Source organism: Triturus cristatus, chromosome 9, assembly GCF_964204655.1.
Source record: "Triturus cristatus chromosome 9, aTriCri1.1, whole genome shotgun sequence".
NCBI lineage: Eukaryota > Metazoa > Chordata > Amphibia > Caudata > Salamandridae > Triturus > Triturus cristatus.
This window is the reverse complement of record NC_140592.1, coordinates 996,570,653-996,592,026: the sequence shown is the minus strand read 5'-3', so window position 1 is coordinate 996,592,026 and position 21,374 is coordinate 996,570,653. Positions and strand designations below refer to the sequence as shown.

Genomic DNA, 21,374 nt, shown 5'->3' with positions numbered 1-21,374 from the left:
AATGACTGGATTATGGTATCCAATGCATTTCGGGTATTTACCCTTCGTCAGGGCATAATCCTGTAATGAACATATAATACTATGAGGGACTAGAACTGTGTTCATTTTATAATTTTGTTTCATAGTGTTATGGTGATGCATAAAAGTGCATGCAATCACACGGGTGAAAATCAGATGCAAATGCTTCACTGGAATTAAAGCATTGAAGTACATTCTGTCACAAAAGTGAGTTCAAAACGAAAGGCTTCTCAGAAATTGCCTCGCTGGGCTGTGTGATGTTAAAATTCGTCAAGCACTGTAACCTTACTTCGGGACATGTGTTCGTGTTAACAACAAAAACGTGGTAGGAGTTCGTGGTGCCAAGCTTCTCACGGTCTGTTTAAATGACCGTATTACCGGTTGTTAAATGTGTTGTTAGGGTGCCACCGAACGTATTTGAACAGTTGCAACCAATTCCATTTCAACAGAGTGTTACCAATCTACGTTTTTCTTGCGAAAGAAAACATGTGAGTTTGTTAATGTGACGGTGTTGGTTGTTAAATTGTGCTCGCTTATTCCGGTTTGTGAATGAAGCCAAAGCTAAGGAAGCATGCTGTTCGGCAATGTGATCAAACGTGCTATGTTGTCAGTGAAGACAAAACTAGAAAATTGTGCTGTTCAGCAATATAATAAAAACTTACGATCCAGTCATCAGGCTGTTTGTCAGCTAACCCCAGTTCGGCGTGGTGAATACGTTAGTGTCAGGATGTCGGTGTTTAAATCGAGTGTGTTTGTAACCGACGTAGGACTATGAAAAATCAGTTTTTCTTGGCGGCCATCTTGGAGTGATGTATACTAGTATAACAACTAATATGGGTGGCTATGTATTTCTTAATCCGTGATTCCCATGCCATGAGTGGTATCAGCCGTGTTGCAAAAGAGTAATATCGATCTGGCTCGGCAATATATGACAATGAAAAACAAATTAGTAAGGTTGACCTGAATTGCGGGTGGACTATAACGATAAAGAAAACAATTCTAGTACATTATTAGCTTGTCAGGAAGCAAAAATTAAATCAACGAATGGACAATAATAATGGTGACAAACCCATTAATAATGACTCACTGTTAGCTCATCAACGACAGTGTGAATGTTCCAAACTACACACATGCCATGTTTGTGGTTTTCCTAGTAAGAGGCTTTCACTAAAAGATCTGCCTATGTAGATTCTGTCATAGAGGTGTTTACTTTGTCGATGAGGTTGTTTCTATTACCACATTCGCTCTAGTCTTCCGACGTACGCTCTGTTTGTCATGTGGTTTCTGCTCTCTATTTACGTCCAGGATTCACTTTGCCTTCCTGCGAGCCCGCCGTTTTCCGAGTCTTGACTTGAGCCAGCACGTACAGGTATTCATTCGTCATTCCAGCTTTGTGTTCGTACCTATGGCCTTGATTCTTGATGTGTATACCATTCGTAACAACGATTTATTGTTTCTGGTTCTTCTGGTAGAGAGCTCTCACCTTGACCATAGCAGTTTTGGAATTACCAGGTTAGCTCTGCTACTTTTTATGTTTTAATATTACACTCCGCATGCTCGCGGAATTCTGTGGAATCTTGCGGAGATTTTTGGTAACTCCGTGGAATTCCACGGAGTGAAACTCCATGAGCTACGCCAAGGCCTACGTATTATTTCTCCAGGAAAGATTATGGTGGTTGTGGTAATTATTCAGTTCAAGCAGTAGTTGGAGAACTATTGCTTGCTGTTGGAACTCTAGTCTCTGAGGCAATAAGAATGTTTTAATTGGAGTAATACAAAGGCTACTGGATCTAGGAGACCATTGGAGACGTGCATCAGTGGTCTGCCAACTGCAATTCGGAGCGTGAACCATGACTTTCTTTGTGATTGCCGGGAACAGAGGAGGTGCTTTAGAGCTAAGGCTCTGGAATTAACTCCTTTCTATGGGCAGAAGGCCACTAGCAAGCAGGGTACTTTAGATCATCTGTACCTCACTTGACCTGCAGGATCCACTGGGGTTCTGGCTTGCCTCCCTCAATTTTAAACATTTTGAGCTTCCCCCAGCTCAAGTGATTGAAGGCCATAATCTTATAAAACAAATGTTTGCTGAAATAAATCAGATTTTCATTGACGTCCATGGCGATTGTAGGGAGAATATTCTGCTGATGGAGCGGACATGGTTGTAAGCAAACTATTATGTGTTAAGGTGACAGATGACAGATTCTGCTCCTAGGTTGTGAGGCCGTCCACCAGGACGAGTTGCGCTGAGCTCTGGCCTTTCTACAATCTCCACATCACCGCAATAATGTTCAAAGCCTGGGGATAACGGTCTGAAAGAATTTCACAGTGGTAAAACAAGCCAGTACTATATAGCATAATCCCTGTCTCGAACAAAAATTACTTTGATTTATGGCCACTAAATATCTACGATCGTATGCATGCCCTGATCCCCTTATCCTCATGCATGTCTATTCAACTCCTACACTATACTGCAAGCCCTCTGGCTTACCTTTCTATGTGCTGAGGTGTAATCCCGTTTCAACCTATAGCCCATAAAACCCCTTCCGTCTCATCAACTGGTAATAACTTGTCAGCAAACTATCAATCTTCTAAATCAACGGTTTTTAACCTGGGATCCGCAGTGCCTACTTAGTGCAACCCAACTGTTTAGAAAATTTAATAATATTTGCAGATAATAAAGTACATTTCCATATAAAAAGAGAATGTACAATTTTTAAATTTTAAATGCTAGGTAAATGTGAAGGAATTTGAACATTGAGGCTGAGATTAAGTTGGTATCTTTAACTTGCATTGTGGGAGAAAGTACAGACAACACGTTCTAGTATGGACTATTTGTGGCTTCAACTGAAGAACAAGTATGCACAAACAAAACAACAGCATGATTTAGGAGCAAAATAGACAAAGTGATAAGCTAAAGTCTAGCATAAAGCTCTATCTTTTACAAATAAAACCACATTTAAAAAGTTTCAAACTTAAAAAGGATTTGTTATGGTCACCACTTACTGATTTTCTTTCCAGACATGTTATTTGAATGTTTGCCTTTTCTCTTTCTTTTTGCTCATATTTGTTATTACCATTTAATTTTACTTATCCTTATGTTTTTATAAATATTACATATTGAATGTATACGATATGTTGCTCTCTTTCTTCTCTCTCTCTTTCTTTCCTCTTTTTGTAATTGGTATAGCTTTTATATACCTTTTTGGGACTTAAATTTCATACAATTTTTCTTGCAACTTTTTTTTAAACATTTTTCTTTGTATTTATGTCCTACATTTTCTATTATATTCAATAAAGCTTTCTAAACTTAAAAAAGTGTCAAACTTCCCATTAAAATTAAACTTTCGATTTTTGTATATGTGTTGTCAATTAAATAAAACAATTCATAATCTGTGTATTTGTTGATGTATACATCTCATTTTTGGGGGTTGTTTTGAAGTTAAAATCGTAGAAATTGCTTAGGCTAGGCTTCTCTGTTTCCAGTCATGATTCAATAGGGTTACAGAGAAGTCAAAAGGCTCAGAACCACTATTCTACACTTCCTCTACTCCACCTATTCGCCCCACCAATCATTCGCACATACAAACATTACCCCCACCTCCACCCTATCTGCTCACCCCACCAATCTTTCACAGGAAGAAATATATCCCTTAGCCCACCGCTAGCGGCGACATCTAAGTTCCTCTGATTATACTACAGACAAACTGGGGTACAACGTGACTCTTCTGAGAACACCAGTCTAAAGTCACTAACAAAAGACCACTAAATTAGGCACTACCCTTTGGCACAGCGTGCTTTTCACCATAAAACGCTTCAATGTCAAGGAAAGGAAGCGCTATACAAATACAATTACAATGAGCGTGTGACATCAGCCCAGGGCTGGCTCTAGCGCTGATGGCGCCCGGTGCAACAATCACTTTTGGCGCCTTCTCAGAGTCTCTCACTACCACTGGCAAAAGTGCCCCTCCTCTTTCCAAACATAAGATATTGCATCCCCTGAGGTCAGTACCCCTCCACAGGTCAGCGCCCAGTGCGGCCGCACTAGTTGCACTGCCCTAAAGCCGGCCTTGATTGGGCCAAGCAGTGTTTTCCCATTTACTCTGTGAAGAGTGGGGACAGCAGGGCAGTCTGGGAAGCTTGTCTGTCCACCATCTTCGTGTCTCGATGATCGCATGAGGAGGAAAACGTGCTGTCAGAGTTTAATGCGAACAACAACTCTGTAACGAAAATGGTGAGAAGGGATAATGAGCACTAGAAGGCATGCAGGGCCTGATGTGACAGGGGAAGGAATGAAGGGTTTGCAGCTTTCTCTCCCATGAGGAGGACATTGCGGTCACCAGATCAGGCTGTCCTGGTCTTTACAGGCACTCGTTTTCGGAGACCAGCACTCATTTTTCCCGATCAGATCTTACCCGAGACCAAGAGGGAAAAAAGCACACAGACGAGAAAGAAGGAGGAAGAGAAAGACGTTAACACCGTAACAAAGGGTGATAGCAGGAACCTGCAAGAGTGAGATAAAAGGAGAGGGGGTGTCTGGTAGTGGATTAATTAGCCATGAGGTAGATTGACGACTACGCAGCCTTGATATTCAGCTCCCAGAAATCATACAGCCTGGACCCAGGCTTCTGAGCGAGTTTTGAGCACTGGTACTCATTCCATTACAAATTAGGCACAGTCTACAGATCTGGAAGGACAGAGCCGCTACGGCTGTCAGATGATGCATGAAACAAGGCACAAACTACAAAACTGCTTAGAGTCAAACAGAGCAACATCAAATTCATCTGCTAAATTGAGATACCTTTAAAATATCCACTTTATTGTTGTAAAATCCTTGTCCTAATTAATCAAGTATCTTTCTTAAAAGTAAAGGTTGGAATGCCAAATTTGTTTTAATACAACAGACATGGCATTTTCGTGAGCTGTTGCCTTTATAATTAATCAAGTGACAAGTTGGTCAGGCCTACTACCAGTGCTTAATTTGAACATGCGAGTGTGGTCACAGTGGTGGCTCCTCCGCAATTACGGAGGAGCATCACCCCACTGCTTTTAAGCTGTGCCAAGTAGAAACATAAAATGATAACAACTTGAAGTTATAATTTTATGCTTCATATCCTGCTGCCCATTGCGGGCGGGCGGGTCTGCTCTCGGAGCAGGGGAGGAGTGGTTTGCCCACTCCTAAGTGCGCAATGACTGTTTGGTCGGCCCTCTCAGGCCACCCAAACCAGCCATGCGTACTTTCCCCGTGCTCCATGCAGGCTGCATTACAGCCTGCATGGAGAACATGCCCACCCCTCCAGTCCTTGGCTGAGCGCTGTGTCACGGCGCTATGAACAATCACAATGGTGCATTGCAGTGTTGTGATTGGCTTAGGGGGAACCTGGCTGCCTGCTTCCTGTTCCTGAAGTCGGATACAGGAGAGCAGGAGCAGAGACGCAGGACCAGGCCTCGAAGTAAGTTAATTTTTTTAGCCCCCTGCTCAAACCCCAACGCGACTTCCCACCCACGCAACACCCCCTCCCCCCATGAGTCATGCCGGCCGCCACTGGGTGGTCACTGTCAAGGGAAAGGCTATAAAGAGAGGGAAAAGAGCAGGAAGAAAAAGATCAGAAACAGCAATAAAGCATGCATGAAAAATAACCTCCAAGAGAAAGATAAAGAAATAGAAGTGGATGGTGGAGGAAGAAAGAGGCATGGTGTGGAATCAAGTCTATGTAGCATTTGTTTTTGGGCAAAACCGACATTTAGCAGTACTAAGAAAAAGTTGATTAGCCACCGTACTTTTTAATGTTTTTTTATCTAAATAAACTAAGCAATGTTAGTCCAAAGCTTACGGAGGCGATGACTTAACTATCAATAAAACCCCAAGTCTTTTTTCCATTTGTAGCAAATCTGGCATTACCCAAATCCATTTTTAAAAAAAATCAAAAACCCTTTAAAATTCATATACATATACATTAAGGGGCTTTCAGTCAGCCCCCTTCTATCCATTAGTCTGTTGTACTGTCATTCACTTTTGCTTCTACCCACCAGATCATACAGACTGAGGCAATGGGTCAGTCCACTTCATCCATCGGCCTTTCACTGTGAGCAACAGCATTTTGTATAAGCAGAATGTGCCCATCAGTTTCAAAAGAAGACCCCTTTAGTGAGAGGGCCTGGTGGGCAAGTGTCGCATTTCTGGTTAAACGTAATACTACCATTTCTTTTCAGTTCTCAGCTACCAGACAGAACAAGTTGGCTGTTTGCAAAAAGACCTATGGTCAGCTTACAGTGGGCTTAGAGCACGCCCAGTTGCTTTACCATTGGCTGGCTTTTTATTGTCACTCTTGTTTGCTTGCTTTTTATGCATTAGCTTGTGTAGATTTTCCTTCCTTTTCTTGTGTTTGTTTCTCCCCTTGAGCATGGCCTCATTACTTCTATGGTCCCACTGCTTGCTTTTCAGGCACTACTAAGGGTTTTATACACTCTGGGGGCCCGATTCACGAATAATTAGCTGTGACTTACACTTATTGTATGCATGGCTAAGTATAGAATTCTAGACGTAAGCCAGGAGTTCATCTTTTTTACCTCTGGAATTCAGTTATAAATCAAAAGTGCAACAAGGACAAGTCACATAAACTCACTATAAAATCATTGTGCACCAGGCTCTAAGTTAAGAACATTCTGGAGAGCTTCCCGAATTTGAGAATAAAAACTGCATCCTCAGAATATGTTCCTGGCAAACATCTCCAAATTATATCAGGGGTGAAACGGGCCAATTTGTGACTGGCATGCCGATCTGTATCAGAATCTTTAAACTAGCCATAATAAGTGCATTCAAACCTGGAAAAAGCAGGTCAGAAGAGACGAGTTCTACACAAGAATAAAATCCAAATACAACAGATGAAAAGCAATTGCTGCTCTAGAAGTTTCTTACTTGCATTTAGAGCTGAAATGTGTACAGCTTCCTGAATATAATACGGAAATGTTGTTTCTGTGAGAAAACAGCCGTTTTTGAGTACTGCTCTGCACTGTGCGTGATTTTAAGCCATTTTGAGTAACATCTGTAAAATTGTTTTCTGAATTCATATAAAAGGTGAAAACTGGAAGTGTATATTTGTTTACCTTGTCATTTACCAATTTAAGATTGATCTTTCATATCGGATTAGAAGTACTACTTTATGAGCTGGCTGTTTTGAGTTGAAGGCATTGAGAGGTGTTGGGGTGGGACAAAGAGCTCCGAAAATGATTAAGGCCACCTATGGTACATCTATGGTAGTTGCTCTTCAACAGGCCTTTAACCAAACTCAGTTATTAAGTTTGGCCTCTCATCTCAGTTGATCACCTTAAATGTAACCGCCTCCAAATGTTCCTATGGCATGTATCATCACAAGTGTCTCCCTTTTATGTCTGACATAGAAACAGCTTTAGTGGTCTTTCCAGCCCCACGTAATCAATACACATTGACAAAACCAATAGGTTAGGCATTGGCAAGCCTGCTGTGTTTTAGTTTTTGTGCAGACGTATGCAACAGGAATTAAACGTTTAAAGGTATTAAGAAGTAAGGATGCAAAAAAAGGCTAAAGTTGTTGAGCATATGTACGAAACAAACAGAAGTTAAACATGACCCATTGCAAAAAAAGATGTAAAAACAGGAAATTAACCCAGAAAAGGAGTCAGAAACTGACACCAGCATTGGCACCGAAGTGGACTACTTTTTCTATATTTAGGATGAAAGTTATAAAGCCTTTTTCGCTGTTAATCACTGCTAGTTTGGAAATGAGGAACAGGAAAAAAAACAATAATGACCCTGGCGCCCTGGGAAAACCCCTAGGGTGTGGGGGTCATGCGTTTTGGGTTTTTCAGAAACCAACTACTACGGTGGGAGTTTAGAAAAGCAAAAAAAAATAAAAAATCAATAGCTTGAAGGTCGGTAGTCAAAACTGATTGTGGACGTCCACCAAACCTTTAGCGCACTGAAAGGAAATAATGTGATGGTGGTTCCCTTCAATGTACAGAGAGGACTGCTAGACCGGAGGCCATCGCAAAGTTTGGCGAGCGTAAAACCGTTGAGATGATAGAGGTAATGTCCTCTCCCATTCAGATGGGCACTACTCCATGCGCCAATCTCTAAACCAGGCCCTTAGGCAAGCTACCCGAGGAGCACATTAAACGACATATGAGCACTTTACCTGCAGACACAGTTAAACAGTTTAGCACCATTTATCCCACATTAATTGAGGTGTCAGCACCTGAACCCGCACCATATATATTGTGATACTTGCATATAACATGGGCATCCCAACAAACAAACAAGCAACCAGAACTTTTCTGAAAACCACAATAAAGAAGCTGCCAATATGTTATCTTTGAAGTTGATTCCATGTGAAATCAGCATCTTTAAGTGTTTAAGTATATATCACCAAAACATGGCATCCAAAGACAGCTTGGGTCTACTGGTAATAAAGGCAAAATATAAACACACATTTTAACAGTATATTACAAACATAGCAAATTTGAGGAATGACAAAATAATTTTGAGTAGAGTCTAACACACGCCTTTCTGTGTAAAAAAACAGAAAAGAAAGGCGACCCCCCCCCCCGCATCCATTCCTTGAAGCTGAAGACAGGTGATGATCAAGAGCGGCAATGGTTCTCTGCTAATTTCAAGGCCGAACTCAAAATAGCTGACATGGAAGAACAAGTTACTTACCTTTGAAATGCCCTTTCTGGTGGATACTCAACCGAACTGTAGATCGCTCACCTTAAGATTATTTCCCAGGTGCCAGGCTGGATCTGGAAATTTTTCATTGCAGCTATCCTGCGCACCAATAGGACTCCACATATCCTTCATTTCATCCAGAAATGACAGAGCGGAGCTGCATAAGCGTCACCCTTGCATGATGATGTCAGTTTCTTACTTGATTCATTTCGTCGGATACGAAGCGCAAAACAATTGTCAGCACCAGTTTGAAGATTGTTAATTTGGGTCCTTTTTAGAAGGGAAAAAGAACACCCCACAGAATGGGGAGTTGGGGGGCAGTAAGGATCTGTGGTCAGATAGCGTATCCACCAAAAAGAGTGTTACCTTAAGTAAGTTGTTTGTCTGATAGATACTTCTAACTGCAGATTCCTCACCTTTAGAAAAGATCCCAAAGCAGCACCTCCCGAAGGTGGAGACCAGCAAATCTTGCAGAACCGAACAGGAGAAATTCTATTTCCATCAGTCCTTGCTGTCAAGACAGTAGTGCTTCATGAACATGTCCACCAAAGCCCACTTCGTGGCCAGACTGACGTGGACAGGCACTCCACGTGCCAATGGAGTGGTAGCAGCTTTAGCCCTGGTGGAACGGGCTCTCAGATATTCCAGAGGATGCATTTTGGCCACAGCAAAGCTTATCCTAATGCATAGTACTATCCATTTTGTCAGAGTCTTTCTCTGCACAGCATTTCCTTTCTTTGCTCTAGAGAATCCCACAAAAAGCTGACTGTTCATCCAATGGCCCTTGGTATGATCGAAGGAAAAGATTAAAGCTCTTTTGGGGTCCAACCAATGGAGTGGAGCCTCTCCTACACTTTTGAGGAGTGAGGCAGGGCAAACACCACTGGGAGAGAGATGGATTGCCCATCAAACGTTTGCAAGAAGGCCGCCTAAGTTTTCAGCACTAGTTTGTCTAGAAAAAAAGTGGTGTAGGGTGGTTGTCATGCAACAAGCTGAAGAAATCACAATGAGGAAGACCGTCTTTAAGGTCAGTAAATACAATGAGCAGCTGGGAGTACACATGAGAAATGTCAAGACCAAGTTAAGGTCCCACTGTAGCATCAACAACGGTATAAGAGGGAACATGTGTGTTAAACTTTTATTAAACCATATCACAACAGGTGATTTAAAAAAGGATGGTTGGTCCAGAAAATGCCAAAAGGCCAACAAATAAACTTTGATAGTGCCCAGTGCAAGGCATTGCTGTTCAAAAAAACAAAACAAATAATAAAACATCCAACAGTTTAGTTTGTACATAGTCAGTCTTGCAAACTCCGGTTCAGGTCACAAATCTGTCCTAGCACCTGGTGTAAGTCGACTTCATAGATGGGCGCCAGGCAGCAAGAATGACATCCACAACTTCAGGTGGAGGATCGAATGAATTCAATTGGCGCTACTCAATCTTTACATATGGAGGCGCAAATTGTGCAGGTTCAGGTGCATTACCCTGCCCTGCTGCTGTGACAGAAGATTCTCTGGGAGTGGCAACTTGTTTGAGGGACAGACACTCATGCCCAGACGTTCCACATAAAACACTCTCCTGACCCAATCTGGAGTCACTAGAATGACTTGGGCCTGGAGCTCCTGATCTTTTTCAGAACTCTGGGGAGGAGAAGCAGATGTGGGAAAGAGTACAGGAGACCCGTGCTCCACTCTAGCTGGACTGCATACCCTAGTGAGAGTTTTCGTGGTAACTCCAATGCACAAATGTTTTGACACTGTGCGTTGAAGGGTTGTAAAAAGATCTACACAGGGTTCCCTCAACTGTCGGAAGCTCCCCTGTGTCTCCTCTGTATTCAGACGCCATTCGTTATGTGCCAGTCACCATTGGCTGAGCTCTCCTCCCTGCTGTTCAAGGATACGGTTGGGGGCTTCATGATCAGGGATATGCACTGACACTCTAATCAACTCCACAGCCACAGAGCCTCTTGGAACAGAAACCAGGACCCCACTGCACCCTGCTTGTTGCAGTACCACATGACAGTGGTATAGTCCATGAGAACGTGTACCAGCTGCCCCTTCGTGGATGGTAGGGAGGTCTTCAGAGCCAGATAAATGACCCACAACTCTAACAGACAGATATGGAGCCAGGCTTCCGTTGGAGACTCGAGTCCTCTGATCTCTACCTTCCCCAGATGATCTCCCCAACACAGCAGTGATGCTTTTCTCACCAATGTCAGCAGCTCTGGGTGGGGAAGGGAGAGGAGCTTGCCACTGAACCAACAGCGTTTGAGCAGCCACTACTGCAAATTGTGAGCTCTCTCTCCTGTAATGTGGATGGCAACCAATAGATTTCTTCAGTGCAGGGCCCACTGGAACTTCGGATTCCATTACAGCGCCTGTATGTGCCACCTTGCATAGTTGACCAGGAAGATGCAGGAGGCTAAAAGTCTTAGAAGCTTCAGAGCTGCTCTAACTATGATCCAATACCAAGGCTGAAACTTCAAAATGTGGTGGAAGGAAAGCCTTGAACTGCATTGTCTCCAGGATAGCTCCTATGAATGGCAGCCTTTGCTAAGGAGTTGTCAACCGTGAACCCAAATGATATCAAGAGGTTTCCCACTGCCATCTGGAGGTGGTCTATGATTTACTGAGGCAAACCTGCCTTCAACAGCCTGTGGTGAAGGTAGGGGAAAACTGGTATCCCAACCTCCGAAGGTGCGCTGCAACCACCACCATCACTTTCATGAACACCTGGCACTGGTAAGGCTGAAGAGAAGCACTGTAAATTTATATTTTCCTGGCTGACCTTGAACCACAGGTAACACCTGTGGAACTGCAGCTTGGGTTTCTGAAAATCTGTGTAGTGCAGATCCAAGGACACCATCCAGTCTACCAGATCCAGAGCAGTCAAGGTATGGGCTAGTTTGAGCATTATAAATGTGTCATTGTGACTTTGTCCAGTATAGGCCAGAGACCTCCGTCCTTTTTTGGCAGAATAAAATAGTAAGAGTAGAACATTCTCCTCTTTCTGAATCCGGAAACCTGTCCACAGCATCTTTGCAGAGTAACACTCGTTCCTATTGTAACAGAATGAAGCGGTGCTCCTCTGAAAGAGGGGTGTGTGTGTGTGTGTGTGTGTGTGCGTGCGTGCGTGTGTCTGTGTGTGTGTGTCTGTCGAAGTAAAAGAAAGGGTAGGACATAGCCAAGCTGAACAACTTGCATGAGCCATCTTTTAAAAGAGATGGATTGCCTTACTGGGAGGAAAAACTGAATCCTGTCCCCTAAGGGGTGGGAGTGCGCTGCTAACAGAAAATTGAATCAGCGTAGTGGTGTTATCACAAGTGAAGGGGTTTGGGGTGACTGGTGCCATTGCTGGCTTGCCCCTTCGGCTGCCATACCCACGCTCCCATCCTCAAAAGGACTGAGGTGGATGCTGCAGTGGTTGGGGGGACTGCTGCTGTCTCTAGGGCAGAACCCTGGAGTAGCCTCAGAATTTTCTCAACTGATGTGGGAACTGCTTGGCAGTGATCAAGAGATTCAGGCACAATGACAGACTCTACAGTCGTAAAACTCTCCAGGGCAGAACCAGCTTTTCTACCAAAAACATAAGCAGTCAAAGAGCACATCCATGAGAGAGGCTTGTACATTTCCAGACAATCCTGTTGAATGCACCCACGTGTGGCCGTACAGCACAAAGCTGGTGCCAGTCGCCATACCCAGGCAATCAGTCGAATCGAGGCCACCATGATTCACGTCCTGACCATCAAGAGCTGTTTGGGCCAGAGAGGCCCACGGGCTTTTGGGACCACGGCAACATCTTGCTGGTTATGTCAGAAAGGGCAGGCATGTAGCGACCCAAAAAACAGACTGCATTGACAGATCTCAATGCCAGTCTAGCTAGGAGGAATTTTTTTTTCCAAATGCCTCAATCCTCTTAGACTCCCTATCTGGACTACTCATGGGGAATGAACTGAGGGTACAACTTGCTAATTAAATACTGAACTACCAGGCTCTCTGGGGTAGGTTTTTTAGAAAGAAAATCAGGGTAACCAGGCGCAGGGCTGTGATGCTGGCCACCGGCATACTCGTTGGAGGGGAAGAGCAGGGTTTTTGTTAAATGCCCATCAAGATATCTGTAAGGACCTCGATAAAGGAAAGTAAAGGGATTAGAAGTGGCTGGCCCAGACGGCAAAATTTCCATACAAATTATTGTCTTGGTCTCAAATGAAGGCAGCTGTAATTCCAAGACCTCAGCTGCCCATCGGACCACTAATGCAAATGATGCCCTCTCTCCTGTTGGTTGTCCAAGTGGCGATTCCAACCCTATATCAGAGGAAATATCAAGCCCACTGTCCTTTTATCAGTCCAAGTAAAAATTGTCAATGTTATATGGAGGAAGTAGATCACCATCCCTTTCCCCATCAACATGATCATTTCTCTCTGGTGGTGTATCCTGTTCAGAGTCAGTGCCAAAAAGATAATGGCGCCTCTGTTGGTGCAATCTGCCCTGGCAGAGGCATTGGTACAGTGCGAGGCTTTATGAAGACCGGTTGTGCTTTAATAATCTCATAGTGAAATTGCTCAAGATAGTGCCAAAGTTAGATTAGGGTTAGACATCGGAATCAACACGTCTTCCAGTGCCCAGCGTTGATGAGGAACAGTCTGGTGAAGGTCATGGAGATGGAGGAGATGTATGTACAGGAGTTGATATGGAACCCTGAATGGTCCTAGGGGTCAGCCAGTACTGGGGAAGGACCATTAGACAGGAACCCGACTGGAGGCCCCTGTGGATCCTTGGCACCCAAAGGCACACTGGAAGGAGCTGGGTTTGTGCTGAAAATCTGCAACATGACCTCTTTGAAGGCCTCTATCTGCTGAATCATTGCTTATGGTCTAGAAAACTGCCAATGAGGACGTCAAGACGGACCAAGTGACACTGTGATGCCCTGCCACCTCTTCTTTGGCTATGGAGTGGCGGGATGCGGACGCTTAATTTTGTTTGTGTTTTTTTAAGGCGCCATCAGTAGGCAGACGGATTTGGGAGGGGAGCTCTGGACCCATGTTGAAAGGTGTGGAAAGAAAGGAACAGACACAAGCGTGCAGCGATGGCAGCGTATATGTAGATCCACTACGTCCCCTTTGGGTGGTACAGAGCCAGCGCAGAGTCGCACTGTACCACCTAGCAGCACACTGCAGCATTGCTGGTAATAGTTTCCAGTCTGGCCCCTGAGGAATATTCGAAGATGAGGAATCTGCAGTTAGAAGTATCCATCAGAAAAGCTGTGATGCTGTTAAGTGGTCCAATCAACTTCACGGATCTGAGAAAGGACTAATGGCACATGCTCATTCTTGTCAGCCATAATAAGACTCGGAATGAAAGGGAGGAAACGTGAAAGGAAAATTATATTTACAGATAACCAAAATTTAATGAGACATGGATCTGGAAGCTGTATTATATCTGGGTCAGGCAACAGAGGCACATTTGTCATGCTAATACTTACAAGCTGAGTCGGAGAGCAGGGAGCTGGATAGGAAGCTGCGCTGGCCACGTAAGGAGGATGAGAGGGCGTCCAGGCGGGAGCTTTGTGCATCGGCATTCTTTTTCTCAGCCTTTAAAGCAAGCACAAAAAAAATACAGAAATTAGCTAAACATCCTGGTAGCACTGGGCATTACAGTACATTTGCATCACAGTCGTGAATACTCTAGTAGGCGGGTGTGTGTTTAATTACTGCTTTACAGCCCCTTCAAGGGCTTTACTTCATCAGGTCCATCTACCAGCCTTATGGGCAGAAGGTCCAAAGCTTTAGGCAAGAGACAGAGTGCAGCCCACGGAGTAATCCACCCCATCCGTGTACTCTCCCTCTCAAACCATCTGAGCGACTGTATTATCTTCAGATCAGAACCAGACTGGATATTCATCGAGGCAAGGTGGTGACTATGAGGGGAAGGCAGGGCACCAAATTACTCCAAATAACATAGTAACATCCAGCTGGTGACCTCTAGCATATGTTGTATTATGCTTCATGAAATGGGAGAGAAGTCTTCTCCTCTTACTGATAGGCAATCATCCACCCTCTCCGATATAGATTCACAGGTATCCTGAAGCAGTTGTCCCCTCTCAGCGATGCAAAAAAATGTACATGCAGAGTTTTCAACAGGGGTCTTCTTTGGCTAATGTTGTGTTCACAATAATGCAAAGTTGAAGTAGTAAAGTAGGAGAAAGTTACTCTGCTGCGGGCTTTGCTAGTCCTAGTTCATAGGTTCATTTCCATTACCAAAATATGGATAATGTTGCTAATTCTTGCCATGAGTGGAAAAAGCTTCAGTAGCTTTTTAATAGAACTGTGTTTGCCCAGCAGCAAATATGCGGGTGCACATCATTTGTCAGCATGCCGCCTATTCTCAATGGCCATTATACACACCCTGCCACATCCCTCCAGGGCCAGTGTTTTGTTTTCATGCAATGACTGCAGTCTTGGTAGATGGATGTTCATAATGTTGTCCACCCAAGAGTTGTGAGTAAAAAAGTCAATTTAAAGTTAACGCTATTCTGCATGGGCAGTCAGCTCACCTCCCATTTTCCACCTGTGGTTAGATTCTATGACATGGAGAATAAACAGGGGAGAGGAGAAGGGACCTGTGAACAGCTTGGGTCTAATTCAGTAGATTCTAAATAACTTCATTATGAAACTTTACATTGCTTTGCAAAGAAGCCTTAAGAGTACAACGCGTGCAGAACTTAGGGGGCCTCCCCATTATCCTTCTCTCCATTAGAAGCAATTTTGAAGCATGCTACTGAAGTCAATTTAGATGTGGTGTCTAAAGGCCTGGTGCGAAAGGAGGCTTGGGTCTTAAAATCTAGAAAGCAATTTGCCGGCTGTAAATAAGATTGTGTTATGGCTGGTACCATTCGGATTTGGCAATAACCTTCCACATTTTGTGTAGTCGGACAGCCAACACAGTAGAGGGGTCAAACTGGTCCCCCGCATTGAATTAGGTCCATGACGTTTTTCTGGGTGCTCAAGCTTTAGATATGGCGACTTCAACTGTGTCCGTTGTTAGCTGTTCAAGAGAGGCCTCCATTGGTAAAGAGGAATCGACATAAAAGTACTCTTTTTCCAGCATTTTAGTGTCAATATCCAGAACTGTTGGGCGACTCAGTTTTTTTATAATGTGGTGGCACCTTACAAGTGAAATCCAAAAAAAGTGGATGTTCAACGCAACACCTCCGACACGAACTCCGGTCAATTCTGTGATGACTCTTGGAAGATGAGCCACGGCAACAACCAATCCCTCTCACAACCAAGAACTCACATGTGCGCAAACAGGTCTCTGGATCTGACTGGGACTTATATGAAGGTCTTTGCTGCATTCTCATAGACCAATGATATGGCTAAAATACCTTCTTCATGGCAGACCTTGGCACGGTTCTCAAAGGAAGAAAACTGACTACGCGGGCGAGGCATTTGATGCCAAAGAGCTAGTGAGATATTTCATTCTTTTCAGGAGCCACCAACGAAGCATCAACCTTACCTGACCCCTTGAAAGATGTTTCAAAATGGCTTCCACCCCTTCTAGAATGGGCCGGTCTATGGAGTCCGGGTACGCCTACAGCGAGAGTAAAATGGCGGTTCATGAAAGAAATACCTTCATCCAAGAGCTTGGCAAATACTGCAGTATCTAACAGCCGCAGAAACACTGCTCAGGGGATCAAAGCAGACAGGACATCATTCACAGACGGTTAAATGAAGCCGGCGAGGGTGAGTTTTCTCATTAATCATACTACACGCTGCTGCATACAAAGAGAAGCTAAATATTCGGGGATTTTTCGCTGGTATGAAAGGAGGAGAGCTGCAGGGTTTGCAACAGAGGCTGGCGCTCCGCCAAGTCGGCACATTTTGGGATGACACCGCATGAACATCTTCAGAAGTTACCGTAGGTAGTTAAAGGGCTCTGCGTTTAGTAACTGATCCTCTTCAAAAGGCAGCTGCAGGGCACTTCTTTACAAGTGTCTGACACTTAATATCTTTCTGCTAGTAAAACCAATTTTAATCAAACACTTTCAACAGAAAGACTACAGGCTACGTTTTTCAAAAAACGCTCCCCATGCGCTGCACGTAAACAGCTGCCACAGTAAGGGCTCCACAATCACATGTGCACCGTGTTTGCGTGCACGTGAGAATACAGCTACCACTGTGATCATCGTGATCCACCCGCCAACGCCCATCCTTTCCAACATTGTGATGGGCACCTGTGTACTGGGTGATTCTATTAAACAACAAAAAACTATTCTACAGCACAAAAAACGACTGATTGCGGGTCCAAGATAATTCTGGCAGTGCTAACAGCAGCCATTCCGGAAGTTGCCTTGGACACAGATGTTGTGGGAAAGCGGCCAAGCATTTAACGCACACAGCGCATCTTGACAGTAGACATGTTGGCTTGATTTATTTTGAGTTTTCCCTACATCGCACACTGTAGTTTTATTTCGAAAATAGTGGCAGATTCATCTTCCCAGTTCACATCAAAGTGATAATATGTCTAGGAGCCAAGGACCATTGGTCGCGTTCAAAGCCAGAGGAAGCCAGTCATCTGCTGCCGGGCATCCACATTTTTATTCCTACAAGTCCAAGAAGGAACTTTCTGAATAAACTGGCCTCTGGGAGTTATAAGGACACCTAAAATGCTACAGGGGCTATATGGTGTTTTTCCCCCCGGAGCTTTATATAGCGCGAACTTGAGCTGAAGGTATCCGAGCGCTTTACACGAGCACTGGTGTTTACCACTAAGTTGCATTCCTTTACAAACGCATCGGTGTGAACCACTATCAACTGAAGTGGGAGCTCTACTCTACAACCCAATTGTACTAAGACTAAACATATGAAAGTCAGATCCTGGCACAAGAATTCAGAAGCACTAAGTTCTTTATCCTTTGGCCCGCACCATAAGCTCATTTGGCAGTGCCAGGATTCCAGCTTCTGCCCTGCACTTTTCTGGACAAGCCGGGGTGTAGCTTCAGGGGGGTGTTTGGGGTATTACACCCCACCCCCCAATAAATGTGTTATTTAGTAAATAGTTGGGTACAAGATTTTTCAGTCGGTATGGTAAGATCTCAGTCAGATTTCACCTGGGTTTTTTAAATACACAGACAAAAATACACACACTAATCTGTTTTGAAGGTCTTAAAACAGGGGTATTTTACAAAATACTGTGGATCCCTCCCACAATCCGCACTCCTTTCCATTGGCCCTTAAGCCTACCTCAAGCGCTGCTTCTCATGTAATAGAGAATTGCCTGACAAGATGACCCACCTGTGCCCCCTTCCACTAATACAAAAATCCTTCTAGACTGCTATTTGAGCAGTAGTAACAAGACTAAATAATATAAAGCAATTTGCTAACCTACCAACAACTACACACCTGCTTCCAAAATGTATCTGAGGCTTTACAGTCAATACTTAATCGCTCATAAGAGGCATAGCCTCTTCCCCTAGTGTTAGGCAGCCTTACCGAATAGCTTTTGAAGTTAATGTCTTGCAGAGAAATAGGGCACTAGCAGTCAGACTCCTGAGAGGACAAGAAAAGGCAGATTTAGTGAGAAACACCTGCTGCACGTGAGCCATTTAAAGTAGACCAAAGTACGCCTATTTGATAAACAAGTGGGCAATTTGGGAAAAGGGATGCACTGGGCGTGGTACTCTTAGCTCGTGGTGAAGAGATGAAGACATCGCAGTTGACTGCTCAGTGAATCTAGGGAGAGCAGGTAGTGGTCCGACCCTCATGGCCCAGCAGGTGATGAGGAAGTAAGGCTGTAGGATCCCGAAAGAGAGGGTTATTGCGGAACAGAAGCTGACCATCTTGACGTCCGGCACAAATGACATAAGACCTGACGAATTTCCGCAAATAACCCTGGGTTCAGGTTGATTTATTTGGGAAACGCAAGGCAGCAGTCTCAAGGGGCAAGCAGACACACAGCATGCAAGCATGTTCCTCTAGGATTGTTTACAGGGTGAAATATAAACTGGATGATGGTTAAGAGGGGACAATAGCGAATGCAGGTGGTAGACGGGCAGATAACCACGAAGGACACAGGCCAGTTACAAAAACATCAAAAAAGGGATAGCCAAAGACACTCGTATTATTTATTGTTCCTTGAGGGACCAGATCAGAAATAAACAAAAAACCAGACAAAAAAGCCCGGCAAGTAGCTTTCCTTCAGACAGTATTTTCCCACCCAGGATCCAGCGTTAGGAGTTCTGAGGGTATGGTGAACTCTAAATCATCTCTTCTGGTAAATGTAATAAACTCAATATGATGGTCCAATACCTGAAAGAAATGACCTCGACAGCCAAGTATAAGAGATGAAAAACAAAGAGCACACACTCACCAAAGGTGGAAATGTAATTGGATCTGCTAATAAAGGAAAACAAAGCCAGACAACATCAACAAAATAGCCTACAAATGTCATAAGAATGCCGCGGGTTCTCTGGCTTGGCTGAGGAGCTCAAGAGTAAAGATTCCATCCTTTTCATGGCCAATTGATCTGATAGCATGTCAGGCTTTTCTTTGTTAATAATAGCTACAGAATACAAGTGAGAGGCAACAACAGGGAGTGGGGATTGTGAGTCATCCGCGTCTTCAGGGTAATGGATATAAAAGGGTAGAGTTTCGTCTATTGCACAATCCACAAGGTCAATGCAGTACAAAAGCCAAACCACATTCAGCTTAGCTGCAGGAACAGGGAGGAGGAAAAACGAAATGAGAGCAAGAACATGTCTATAATGATGGTACAGGTCTCCATGGTTCAGCTGGAAAGGTAACTGTCAAATACAAGGAAAAGTAATATCTATTGTGGGTTCCTGGGAGTTTAAAGAAAAGTTTGCGGTCGACTGAGATCCTTCTGAAAGGATCTATGGGTGTACTTATTTAGGACATCAGAACACGATGTACCATTTTTGGGAGGTTTGAAAAGAAATGTGGTTGTTTTCAAAGTCCTGCTCGTTAGCTAGACAAAATATAGAGACTACAGGTACCACTGCAACCATCTGTCAGAGTTCAGTCATTTCCTTTCTTTCTTTTGCAGAAAATCTCCCAGCAGCAGCCTTGATGGGCATGCTTAGTAATTTGCATTTCTTGTGATAAACAACACAACTAAAATGTATTGGAAAAAGTTTAAATTGGATGTAAATCTTCATCATTCTTGCATCTCTGTGCACATATGTCTAAAGCACTGTCTGTGTCCCGCACCCACAATGGTAGGCACTTTCTCACACGTCTGTGTACCTAGGTGTGTTTGCGCTGGTGATGAATGTTGAGAAGTACAGAAGAAGAGTTACTCAAGCTATTTTATATTTGACATTTACAAGGTACAAACTGTCCCTGATCCTCAAGGTGGCCACATGAAGTATCTTCACAAGCCCTTTCATTTGGTTCTCCTCAACATCAACCTGTGGGAAACATTTATCAATCATTAATTTGTGATACATTCAGAGCAAATATAGCATCTAGGTTTGGATGTTAGGCTGGAAACCCAACAGATAACAACTGAGCAAGTCATTGCTCTTCTATTCTAGACCCCAGAGGAGTAAGGAAACTTGAGGGAGTCCACCTGCAAAGTACATGGAGCCCCCTCCCCTTCAGACTTACTCCTGAGCTCTGAGGCCAGAGATCTGTGCTGATCTGGAGCTCGCCCCCCCGCACTCCCAGCTCTGCAGGGTTTTTGGGGGGGGGGGGGGGCGGCTTTGTTACGCCACTGCTACACTCATGTTCCAACAGGGTTACCAAAACAATGACAATAAGGCCTGAGGGATTATTGGCCTTTCCAACTTTTAAACCATCTCTGAGCAACCAGCATTTCTTCTTGTAGGAATGCAAATGATTGGATGCTGCAGAGAAATATTGCTCTTTGGTACTGTGTCAGACCCAGAAGCATTAGAATACTTAATGAGTTTCTCTTCAGAACTGCCTGCAAAACAAATTACTATTTTGTCAGCATGATCAGAATGGAATATGCTACTTACCAGTATGCATCTGTTCTTGGCATGTAGAGCTGCAGATCTATACACTGTGCATAGATCGCCATCTGGTGTTGGGCCCGGATGTTTGCAGTTTGTTTTTCCTCTTGGAAAGTCTTTGGGAGTCACGAGGTCGGTGACTCCTCCTCTGGTTAGTATTGCGCATGGGCTTCGGCTCCATCCTCAGATTGTTTTTCGCCAGCAGGGAAAGATGGAGCGTAGTAGTAACAGTAAAGAAACCCATGTGTATTGTATCTAAATAAGATAAGACTGGAATGGATACAGGTAGCCGGGGAGGCAGGTGGGCGTGTATAGATCTGCAGCTCTACATGCCAAGAACAGATGCATACTGGTAAGTAGCATATTCCGTTCGAGGCATATGAGCTGCAGATTATACACTGTGCATAGATTATATAGCAGTACCCAACCCTAGCGGCGACCACCGGTATCCGTTGCAGTTGTCTGAAACAGTGTTTTTAGTATAGCTTGGCCCACGCTAGCTTGTTGCTTGGTTTGCACATCTACACAATAATGTTTTGTGAAGGTGTGTGGTGTCGACCATGTTGCTGCTTTGCAGATGTCATCTAGTGGTATGTTCCCTAGGAAAGCCATAGAAGCCCCTATCTTCCTTGTAGAGTGGGCTTTAGGGGGAACCGATA

General features: G+C 44.0%; 1 protein-coding gene across 2 annotated transcripts in view; it reads right to left on the bottom strand.

Moving 5' to 3' along the window:
• Window positions 1–21,374, bottom strand: part of CEP128 (centrosomal protein 128) — an 860,263-nt gene that overhangs the window by 42,088 nt on the left and 796,801 nt on the right. For both annotated transcript variants that reach the window (XM_085626613.1, XM_085626612.1), the window contains exon 23: window positions 14,203–14,311. In XM_085626613.1, the coding sequence (XP_085482739.1) occupies window positions 14,203–14,311 (109 nt within the window). The remainder of the gene's footprint in view (window positions 1–14,202; window positions 14,312–21,374) is intronic.